Source organism: Diplotaxodon limnothrissa, linkage group LG9 (assembly GCF_057381915.1).
Source record: "Diplotaxodon limnothrissa isolate DT_005_m linkage group LG9, D_limnothrissa_male_GT1.1, whole genome shotgun sequence".
NCBI lineage: Eukaryota > Metazoa > Chordata > Actinopteri > Cichliformes > Cichlidae > Diplotaxodon > Diplotaxodon limnothrissa.
Genome location: NC_140604.1, coordinates 3558765 through 3570908, shown reverse-complemented (window position 1 = coordinate 3570908; position 12144 = coordinate 3558765). Strand labels below are relative to the sequence as shown.

The window sequence follows — 12144 nt, the reverse complement described above, 5'->3', positions numbered from 1 at the left end:
TCGGCCTCTGTGTTGGTAATGACATGTAAGGTGGGATGGCCTCACACACTGGCCTCGAACCCTCCTCCCTGCAGCCAGCTTCCTGTCTCCTGAGCTTGCTGTTGTGAAAGCGTCTGGATGCTCCCCCAGCACATTCAGAGACACAGAAAGCAGCCGTGACAGATAAAGGGCCCATTTTTTGGTTTTGGTTTTTTAATAAAAACTGAAAACGTTCAAAATGTTCATGTTACATAAAAGAATGGATATAAATTCACCAGTTCATCAAATGATAATGATGTCACCTGTCCCCTCAGCCTATGGCAGCCTGTCTGTTTCATGGTCACCACATCGTCACATCTTCATCCTCATTCACTAGTTTGCTTGCCCGGTCATCGTGATCTTCGTGATCATTGCTACGAATAGAACAAACATCAAAATAAGAGAGCCTATTTTTAGCACTGATTTGCACAGCTTTGTAAAATGTATCTTTATTTTGGAAGCAATGAAAGGATACAGTTTCCCCTTTTTCCATTCTGCAGAATCCAGATTTATGCAGAACCTGAACCTTTGCAACCGTTGCACAATCCCATGTTTAGTGTCTATTACTGCTCCTTCATTACAATGCACACACACACACACACACACACACACACACACACACACACACACACAGTCTCTTAGGCGTCTTGCCTGTGGTCGTTCCGTGGAAGGGAAACTGTTTCCTGGCTCATTTCTCAGTGTGTTCCCAGCTGTTCAGGCATCTTTGGTTCATTCTGACAGGTTTTGATTTTTGCTTTTGGAGAAATTGTTACAGTGACATTAAATTCGTCCAAGATAGAATAATGTTCAATTCAATTCAGTTTTATTATGTAGCTCCAAATCAGCAGTCAGCAACAGTCTGCTCATGGATCCAAACTGGGAGCAGAAGAGGAAAGCTGAGAGCTCGACTTCAAAAACTGTAGGACCCACGACTAAGGCTGCAGTGTGAGAGTGAAATGCTCTGTTGGGTTGACCTTTAACCTTATTATTAAAGAACTTGTGTGTGAGGAGAAGGGTTTTAAAGTGGGTTTAACTGGGAGAAGCTAATGTTGGCACTTTGTAGAGACGTGTCCTTCACATTACATCAGCTTTGTTCGGTGATGAGTTTGACTTTCAGTTATATTTCTATCATTGCATTCATTGGGCATGCTCAGATGTTATTTGTAATATTGTATTCTTAAGTTGTTGTTTTTTGGGTCTTTTGTATTTCCATCTCTTTTCCACTATGAAAGCTCTGAGTTCCCAACCAAAGGGGAAAGGATCCACTTTCCATTACTGATCCAGTAGTTTTACCTCAGAGTGCAGCACTGGGGAACAGGTGGAACAAGGATTTTGCCGAGATCATTCCTAAAGCTGTTTGCACACATTAACTCAGGACACTGCAGTGGAGTCCTCACTGACAGTCTGACCATCAGGGACAATTTCAGGTTCGTAACCTGGTGAATCTTTGGGGAAAGGACGAGCACACTTCTGGTTCCACTCCTGAATTAATTCCCTTTTGGACGCTTCATCTGAAAATAAGTCACCTGCTGGGGAGACCCAGTTCTCATCACCAGCGCTGATCCTTCACTGAAGATGCTAACCTGTACAAGTCTGAGGACTATTTTACAGAATATCCTGGCAAAATCTGTTATTTCCACCTGTTTTTAAGTCGTAAGACAGCAATGTAGGTTAAGTCGTTTTTCTCGCTGAACCTTTCAGAGCTTCCATACCTCACCTCAGTCTGGCTCCACATCCTTCTAGCTGCATTAATCAAATTCTTGTCATCCAAAAATGTCTAAATAAATTACTCATAAACTGCTGTTTGAAGAACTTCATGTTGCTGTTCACAAAAAAGTTATAATAATAATTAAAACTTATAGTTTTACGTCTCAGCCATGATGATGGAGATTTGGAGCCAGGTTGTTCCATCCCCACCAATTGACACATCCTGCTATGTGTTTCTAGGCTGAGGGGGCACAGGAGGCAACAGAGGGGAGTGGGGACCCCCTGAGTGGCAGCCCTGCCCCGGCCCCAGGCTCCGAGCCAGGGCAGGCTGGGGGCCCCGCTGCCCTGAAGAATGGGTTGAAGGACGGGGCTCCCTGTCATAGTGAGGGCCTCCAGGAGCCCCAGGCTCTGGACTCACACATCCCAGAGACAAGTAAGTATGTGTTGGTGTGTTAGTTTGGGTGGGATCCCCACATAGTGAACCAGGAGGAGGCAGGAAAGGTTTGATGTACTTGTCCTGCTGAGCCGAGTGTCTGATTGTTGTGCTGTCTGCAGTCCAAAGCTCCTGATCACATCACCATCTTTTATCTTACAGGCATCTAATTCTGCTGTCCCTCTGCCCTCCTCATTTCAACTCCCCCCCTCAACGTCACCGCCTCCCCCTCTCCCACCTTGTCTTTCCTGTTTTCCTTCTTTGTTCTTGTTCTCTCCCCCTCTCCCTACCTGTCCTCCCCTCCTCTTTCTGCTTTAGATTGAGTCTTTCAAGCTCAACTTCCGCGAGAATGCTCGCTCTCGCACGGACCACGGCGCTGACATCGTCACCTGGCTAGCCCCACAGGACAACAACAGTAACAGACCCCACCCACACGGCTCCTCTTATTCCCTACATACCAGCTACCACCAACAACAACAGCAACCGACAACTCGTAGTGTCTCCCTCATCGAGTCGCTGGCTTCGGTCGGCTGCGTCAGCTCCCCCTTCGCCCCCTCCTCGCTGCAGCTCCAGGTGGAGGTCCAGGGGGTCGACCGCAGCAGCTCCTTAAAGGGATCGTGACCGTTGTGACCCCTCTCAATATCTCTAACCTGCTATTGCTACATTTTGACCCATCGAGTAGTTCCATCATGCTTTTCCTCTCACACTGATTGTGCGCCGTCACCCTCGCCCTGCTAGATTTGGCTGAGTGACTGTGTAGACTGTGCCTGGTGAGAGGCGAAGGGGAAACGAGGGCACAGTAAGGTTTTCTCACATTCTGGGTTTTTGCTTGGATCCTCTTCACCCCACAGCCTTGTGGCAGACTGTGCTCTCCATCACCCTCCCCCAGTAGCATCCGCACCCACAGCAGCGTCAGCAGCAAGTCACTTCACTCATCTACTAATCAGCATGGAAACCCTGGCTTCTCTTTCCTTTGTGACTCTAGGGGCTGTTTGTTACCTGCATCCACTTACTCTCTGCTTCAGTGACATCATAGTAACTCATCTCACCGTCTCCTCCTCTCTCTTCAGCAACACTTACCATAAACGCGCTGACAAACAAAATAAAGCTAGACAACATGTAGGCTGTTTAACTCTTTATTCTCTGTGTTTGTGATGATGTGTTTGAGTGACACAAATCGTGTAAAAATGAGCTTCGGTGTTCTGCTCATCTTATTTCTTGCGTCTTTCTTTTTTTCCTTTCCTCCTCCTTCATTGATTTTTAAAACAAAGTTGTATTTATTTATAGTGTCTTCCTGCATAAGCAATACAACGGGCGGTCGTTTTTTTTTTTGTCTGATCAGAAAATCTTGGAAACACGCACAGGTTTTTCTAAACCAAGACACACAGTGACGAAAGAGATTCAGAGGGAGAGAGGACGTTGAAAAAGCAGGCGTGGCTAGAAGCGTGAAAAGGGTTGTTTTTTTATTAATGGCAAAATAGCAGGAAGCCTGTAACCTGAACGTTTCTGAAACGTAATAGAGGAAGTTGAAGTTCAGTCTGCAGCCCAAATGTGGATGAGGAAATATGAAATATGTCTGAAGTCGAAGGAGCTGTGTGTATCGTATGTGCCTCCTGTCATTTTGAAGTACAGCGAATGAGGCTGACCCAGGCTCTGACCTAAAACTGCTCAGAGGGAGTGAAAGGAAATGCCAGGAGAAATCTGGTGCTGCTGTTAAAAGGAAATCCTGTAAGTGACCCTTTCCTGATAGTGCTTCTTGTCCCATTCAGGTGTGTGAGGATCATGGTAGCATGTTATTTGGCTAAAGCTTCAGCTGACACTCCTGTGTCCTGTTGGAACAGCAGCAGGGACGATGTGGCTTTATCCTCTTCTATTGTAGCAATGTAATCAAATGTTGCCTTTGTAATGCATGGCCAGATAATATGACTCTAGGTTAAAGGCTGATGTCCATTATGAAAGTGTTGTGGTTTGGTCAATTAGTGTCGAGATTAGCTGATTTATGTTTTAAAGGAAACAGAGAGGAAGAACCAGTTTGTAATCTTTGTTTCCCCTTTTTAAAATCATGATTGAATTTCACAGCTGACCACAGATTTGTATGCACCAACTCCGTGGCTCAAACACACACACAGGTCAGCCACTGTCAGGATTTAAAGAGGGTTTCTTTTGTTTGTTTGTTTGCTCTTTTGGCTTTGTCAAACTGATTCTGTCAGCAGTCATTAAAGTAATATAACAAGGGCTGGGTATCATCTGAAACTGATACCATACATCTAACTGACTGGCAAATGAAAATATGATAGATCAAAACATTATCTCATAAAGTTAGGATGGGGAACGTGTTAGCAAACATAGCATGCCCTTTTCAGTCCATGTAATACGTCTTAGCTTAATAAAAGAACAGCATTTTCTTTTTATCTTCGACTCAACCAACTCTTTAGCTGCTACATGCTACAGTTAATGGCTAGCTTTTTTCACCACTCAGCTGCTAACTGTACTTGCCTCCCATCTGGTGCTTTTTTTAAAACTGCAAACAGCTGTCTGCTGTTATGTCTGAAAACAGGGTTCATGACAATGAAGTAAAACAGCAAAGTTCCAAATTATAAAACCAAAACAATGCGTTGAAAGAAGCTAACAAGCTTCTGGTAGCTAGCAGTAGCTACCATGTTTAGCTACCATGTTTGAAAATGTTACCTCACTAGCATGAGAGGTTTGTTTGTAATTTTCTGTTGATATCACAATAAGAAATAGTGCTGTTAATCCTTTTGGCCACAATAATCTAAGCTAACATTGTGACGCCGCGAGGTGAAACTCATCGTGTAACTGCCAAAATGTTTGAGGTATACCCGACAGTTTTCTGAAGAACAGTACTTACGTTTGAACTACTCACACAGTTGTTTCCAGTCTGTGTTTGCAAAGTCATTGTTTTTGTCAAATGTAGCAAAATTCCCAAAAAGCAAAATGCAAATTCAGCTTCATTAGGCTCTTCCTAGCAATAGCATCCAACTACAGAAACACAGAGGTTTTCAGTGCAAGCTGACACTAAAATCAGTGATTTGTAGAAAAGCTCTGATGACATTCTTTAGCACCTTAAAGCTTGAGTGTATCAGCGAGGGTTGACTGTTATGGAGTGGAAATAATGAGGAATAAGTGATCCTTCATTCTGAGTGAGCTTTTGCAGTAGTGTGAATGCCCATGCCCTCTCTCTTCTTCTTCAGCTGTTAATCGATTTAGTCATCGGTAATTTTTAACAGAAGTACAGGGACGGGAAGTCAACCAATGTCTTTGGAATTGTCTTTGGGAATATTTCACATGCAGATGGTGGCGCGTTAATAAAAGCTGTCATCAAGCAGTTGAATTGCTTTGTTTGCGCCGCAGCAGCTGTCTTCTAGCAAAAAGCTTCCTTGTGCCTGTCCCAACTTCTTCTAGCTTTGCTTTTCTCCCAGAGTTTCTACTTACCAGTACACGGGTGTACAGATGTGCTCTGTAGTCCTCTTCATGGCCCCTAAAATATAAGAAGTAAGCAAAGTAGATACCAAGCAGGGTTGGTTGGTGGGGAGTTTTCCAAGTACCCTTAAGGAAGCATCATAACTATTATGGCTGTTTTTAAGAACTGCAAAAATAAAAAGGTCTACCTGTTTTTATTGAAAGGGGCCACCGAAGTAAAGAATGTCTTTTGAGATATAAGTGCAGTAAAGACACAACGTATGCACTCCTGTAGCTCTGTGGGGGGCGTGCTCATCTGATTGGAGGGTGTAAAATATCAAATTTGTCACAGCCACTTTTACAGACTGCATCTCGCCCAGAATTGAGACTCCCAGTGCAGCACTTCTTCAAGTCTTTCAAATATTATAGCAGATGATTTTATTTTGAGTTGTCGCAGCAGCTCGATTTAGAAACATTGACGTATATATGCTTAATTATTTAATTAACTGCAGCCTTTTTAACAAAATGTATAGTGCACGCACATGTATGTCTGCACACTATGAAATTATGCTTGCAAGCCCAGTCCTAAGAGGTGAGAAACATTTCTGTAAGCATACAGTGACCTCTGCAGGTTCATATAATAAAAGAATAAAGCTAAATGGGAATGAAGCTAATGCACCTGAATCACATGCCACTGCATAACAGTGGGCACAGAGGTCCACATACAGGCCTGTCATTTGGACATTCTGCATATCAAAGCCTATTAGCCGCTCTGTTACGGCACTCAGAGGGCAGAGACCCTAAAACGTTCTTATTTGAGGCTGAGAAAATGAACCGTAGCTAACATTTTGGCTTATTTAATAAAAGCTCCTCTGAAATCTGTCCAAGGAGCCTCGTAGTACTTCATCGAACGCTGCCACACTCACATCTGACATGCAAGTGTAACACTAGCTAACGAACACCTACTGTACCTGCAGAGCATGCTGAAAAACTATGGGATGTGTTAGGTAGACTTACTCTGTCATTTGAAGAACCTCCTTGTTTTTGTTTTGTTTTTTGCGTGTGTGTGTTTGTTTTTCATAATTTGAATTTTATTTTTCGGTTTGGAAAAAAATGTATTGTGATTACTTGTTAATTAGTGATGTGATAATTAAACAAATAAATTGGACTAAAACTCACATTTGATTTGATGTGTTTTGTGTGTATTTCATTCCTCTCAAGCAGGTACGCCGAAATTAAAACAACAGAATATGCAGAAAGTTTAAAACATGAGACACATCCAGACCATTAAAGTAAAAGTATGTTGCTAGTGTGAATTGTAGGCTTTGTGTGAAATGCTAAACGAAACAACAGCTCACAGTGGACCTTGTTGTGTGGTTGTACCAGGACAGGTAAGCAGACAGCTTATTCTAGTAAAGTAATGAAGATCAATCTGTCACTGGAAGGGAAAAGCCAGATCGACGTGAGCAATGTGTTCAAGGGGTTAAAGCCACGATGAGAGACGCCTGCTTATCCACACTGGAGAGAAGCCACACTGATGTCAGCGATGTGGGAAAAGTTTCAAACACACAAAGTGTTCCTGCCTGTCCCCACAGGACAGAAGCCATACCAGCACTTCCACAGTCCTGTGGAAACAGTCCATTGACTCGAGCGCATAAATCAGACATTTGTAGCGGCCTCCACGACTAAGTATACACATCGCTTTAGGAGAGATCGTTGTTGTCGGTCGAGTTCAAGATTTCAAGATTCAAAGATTCAAAGCGTTTATTGTCATGTGCACAAAGAAAAAACATTTCTCTGTACAATTAAATTCTTTCTCTGCTGTCCACACACTGATACTGGTTACTATGTACAAATAAGATAAAATACAAATAGCATGAATAAATAAAATTGAAGTGTTAAACAGATTTATGTGCAAAGAGCTATGAGCTTAACATGCTGGTTTGATATGTGAGATGACCTGATGTGCAAAAATGATTACTGTTAAAATCGGTCAGCTGTTCCAGCGTCTGATGGCAGTGGGGAAGAAGGAGCTGTTGAGTCTGGATTTCACACGTCTGAACCTTCGTTTTGAGGGCAGAAGTGTGAACAGTGTGTTGAGGGTGTGTGGGGTCTTTGAGGATGGGAATGAGAATCTAGCCTGCCCTGTGGCATGACATGCCTTCAAAATGTTCAATGGCTTCTTGCAACAGTGTGTGTGTTGTTCTGTGTATCAGCATGAGCACTTTTTAGCAAAGCATTCTTCATTGTGTCAGCATGTGTCTGTGTGTTTTTTTGCATCAAGGAAGTGATGCAAAAACACACACAGACAGCCTGAAGCGTCTCCTGGAGTCCTGCCCCACTCCCCTCAGTCTGCTGCTGGTCATCGCGTTGTCCACCTTGGGTCTGGTCTCAGTTAGGGCAGTTCTTGTGCCAGCGTCCGTGCCGGCCGCAGGTGATACATGCATCTTGACGATTTGGCTTTTGACCTCAAGTGCCCCTTCTGCCGCCGCCACGCCCTTTCCCTCTGTCACTCCACGCTGGTGTGTTACGGTCTTGTACATTGTTAATGCAGCATTATGCAGGACGGTGCTCTGTTTCTCCTCTTTTCTGCCTTTCTTTTCATCCAGGCAGTTTTGGGCATGATGGGCATCACGTCGCAGCTCTGCCAGGCGAGGCTCCTCTTGTCCTCCCACTTATGAGTGTTTCACTTCAGTTATTATAATTCTGATCATTTATCAGTACTGATACATGTGAGACTTCATCAGAATTGTGAACATCACAGCAGAGGCCTTTGTGTGAAAGTAACTGAGAATAAAACACAGAAAAACATGAAGGAGATTTTTATGGCCTGACTTTTCATAGCAGATAACCTTAAAAATATTCTGCAATGTTCTGCATAATTTTAAAAAGTTTACATTTCTTCAGTATTGAACAACAGAAAAAAATACTTTGTCCGAGGTCATTTAAGTGAATAAAGAAAAGAAAAAGACAGCGGCCGACAGCGCTGTAAACAACGGTAGACTGGTGGGTAATAAGCGAATGAATAATGCAGAAAACAGAGACGGGAAACTGTTCTTGAAGTACAGAGAGAGAGAGAGCTGTGCAGGAAGTGTGATTTTTATCGTGGTGGAAGCAAAACAGCAAAACTAAGAGGGAATTCATGACGACATTGATCAAATGTGAAGCGTAGTTTGCTGCTTCCTTTGCTGTTGGCTCTGTGAATTTTGGTTGGAGAGAGACAAAACCTGCAGCTCAGAATCAGCGCAAAAAGACGTAAACACAGAACGGACCCGACGCATCAAATTGGTCGCACTCTAGAGCCCTGCACGACTGTTACGTCCCCTGGCTAGTCTAGGGGGTTGAAGGGACGAACATAAAGGTGGATAGTGAAGGAGGAGCCAAGATGGTAACTTTAAAAAGGTTTATTTAATGCTGGTGATGAGATTTGGGTTCAAACTGAGGTATAACTTCAGGGAGAGCCAAGGCCAACACAACAAACAAAACATCCCTGATGTAAAAATAAAAGAAACTTACCTAACTCCAAAGAAAACAATACACAACCTATAACCATAACCTACCTAACAACACATAAACAGGAGAAAACGGGATGTCAAAACAAAAGCCAGCTCTCCCCTACAAGCAGTCTGAACATGAAAACAACAACGCACATACAAATCACAAAGGCATGCAAGCCTGTACCAGTATGGCAACCAAAATGGCCAGAGGGCACAGAGGCACAGCGCCACAGGCCTTAAGTAGTGCTCTGCTGATTAACAATTAGCCGGACTCTGAGCAGCATCCAATCAGGACAGAGGAGGTGGAGCCTAGACAAAACAAAGAGTTAGTAGGGAGAAGAGACATCCTCCTGGGGGATGTAACAACGACCTTTAACTCGGCTGTGCCGACCGTTTTGGAGGATCCAAATCCCATGTTACTCGCTTATAGTGATGTGTTGATCGCGAACAAAACGGCTCTTACGGTGTGTTCACACTGAATGCGATAGAGGCGGCCAGAGCGTCAGGTTTACATGTAAAGTCAATGGAAAAGCGCGATGACACGCAATTGCAGGTCCCGCGAAAATTCGGAAGCAGATTTGCGTCGCGAAAACGCTAAAACGCGCATCAGTGTAGAGTGTCTGGTGCGTTTGACTCGCGAAAAAAAACATTCGCGTCTACTGCTCGAGTTGGAAAAATCTGAACTCCAGCGTCAAATCGCGCCACGACAACCAATCAGGAGCCTGGTGACGTGGCTCTGACCTAGGTCAAAGGGGCAGATCCAGCCAAAGCCCTTCATACTTCATTCAATATGGAGGGAAGGCTAATCAACGCAGTAGCAAACCACCCGAGCTGTACGACACCAGCTGCTTTCTGTACCGAGACAGGAATAAAAAGGACCGAGCTTGGAGGAAGATATGTGAAGAGATCGGGCAACCTGGTAAGTTCATTCATTTCTCTTTTGAAAGTTTTCGCTGACCTGGGGAAGCCGCACAAAAGCTAGCAAGCCACCGCTATTTTCCCACTGATGTACAAATACCGTTCTGCTTTTATGCATGTTGTCATATAGGAATATATTTTGTTTATTAATAAACAGCACACAGTGGTCCCGCTCATCTGTCACTGCTTCGCTTTTTCGCTGATTTTCTATTGCACCATACAGCATTGCATTCTGCAGCCTGATTGACAAATCTCCTGCGCTTGCCAAATTTATCATGTTTAGTTTTGATAACCATCACGTCCAATAGAAAAAACAGCACAAAAACACCCATAACTATGAGCCTCATTCGGAAATAGACACGGAAAGGCGCACGAAAGTGGCAGGCAGACGAAGACAAAACGTGGCATAATAATACTTTTATGATTTGTTATCTACAAAGGTTTGCACTTTGAGAATCAATTGTGAGAACTGTGACCAATGTTCATGTGTGTGGGGAAAACACTGTATAAAGTGTGTGGCCAGGGGCTAGTTATTCTGAGAACCCCTGCTGCAATAAATGAGGGACCACTGTCTACTCTATGATTATTATATTCAACCTGTTAACATTTAATACTGTATTGATAGAGCCAACTGATTCTGCAGCAGAGCATCCCCAGTCCCTGAGCTCCTGCTGCTGCACCCACAGGTATGTACAGCAAGCACTGATACCTTTTTAGTCGGTGGGATTCCCTTGTGATCACCTTTACTAAAAAATCTACAACCAATCTGATTATATCCTGTTTTTTTTTTTGTTTCAATGTTGAAATTAAAATCTAGTAGCAGCCTTCTCATTTCTTTGTGTTTTGTGCTGTTTTACAGGCCCACAGGGGAGGACGGCTCCGAGGCAGATGAGGGACGGGTCCCAGGACGGTCCATCGGTGGTGGAGCTGGAGCCACACCAGTCTCCAATGGAGCATTTCCTCCTCAGCCTGGTTCCTACTCTGGAGAGCAGCTGGTCCTTTTTATTCCTGTCTCTCTGTAAATACTTATATTTTATATATTTATGTTTAATGTTTTTCTGTTTGAGAATTTTAATATTATTTCAAATAAATTTTTATAATGACTAATGTCTCAGTTCTACTACACAGCAAATGTTGGCACACGACTTGACACATGTAGAATTTATTTCATATTATACTAATGACAAAATATACTAATACAGTGGGATGCAAAAGTTTGGGCAACCTTGTTAATAGACATCATTTTCCTGTATAAATCGTTGGTTGTTACAATAAAAAATGTCAGTTAAATATCATACAGGAGACACACACAGTGATATTTGAGAAGTGAAAAGAAGTTTACTGGATTTACAGAAAGTGTGCGATAATTGTTTAAACAAAATCAAGCAGGTGCATAAATTTGGGCACCACAAAAAAGAAATGAAATAAATATTTAGTGTATATCAATGTGTGTGTCTCCTATATGATATATGGGGTGCCTTTGTCTGGACGTGCTTCCCATCCAGAGCTGCACAGCACAGAGGGAAGTTCCAGCGCTCCTGGAATCCCTCTGTGATGGACCGCCAGTCTCCAGGTGAAGTCGCAGCCATGGAGTCGTCCACTAGACAGTCCCAGATGGCCGTCGCTGCCTGGGGGGTGATCTGGCTCACCGTGGACACACTGACTCTGTAACTGAATGCTTGGTCGTGAAGGAGTTCCCGGTGACAAGGAACCTGGACAAAATAGTTCAAAATCAGTATTATGTGTCCTGCAGTTACAAAATACATTAGTCAAATTCCAAAATACTTTTGTGATGTCAGATTTAAATCACAAAACATAAATCTTACATAAAACATTTTGTAATTATAAGGATAATTACATCTCCATCTCCGTACCACAGTTTGCTATCATTAAACACCGACAGCATTCATTGACGGCATACACTGTTCCAAAAAATAGTAATGTCAAAGTATCCATCCATCCATCCATCCATCCATCTTCATCCGCTTTATCCGGGGCCGGGTCGCGGGGGCAGCAGCCTAAGCAAAGAGGCCCAGACCTCCCTCTCCCCAGCCACCTCCTCCAGCTTATCTGGGGGAATACCAAGGCGTTCCCAGGCCAGCCGAGAGATATAATCTCTCCAGCGTGTCCTGGGTCTGCCCCGGGGCCTCC

General features: G+C 43.5%; 1 protein-coding gene across 4 annotated transcripts in view; it reads left to right on the top strand.

Annotated features, from left to right (window-relative positions):
* LOC146624997 (uncharacterized) overlaps positions 1-6741 on the top strand; it is a 140774-nt gene extending 134033 nt beyond the window's left edge. For all 4 annotated transcript variants that reach the window (XM_085362585.1, XM_085362586.1, XM_085362588.1 and 1 more), the window contains 2 exons: positions 1966-2158; positions 2477-6741. In XM_085362585.1, coding sequence (XP_085218711.1) covers positions 1966-2158; positions 2477-2481 — 198 coding nt within the window. In that variant the 3' untranslated portion in view covers positions 2482-6741. The remainder of the gene's footprint in view (positions 1-1965; positions 2159-2476) is intronic.
* The last annotated feature ends 5403 nt before the right edge of the window (positions 6742-12144 follow it).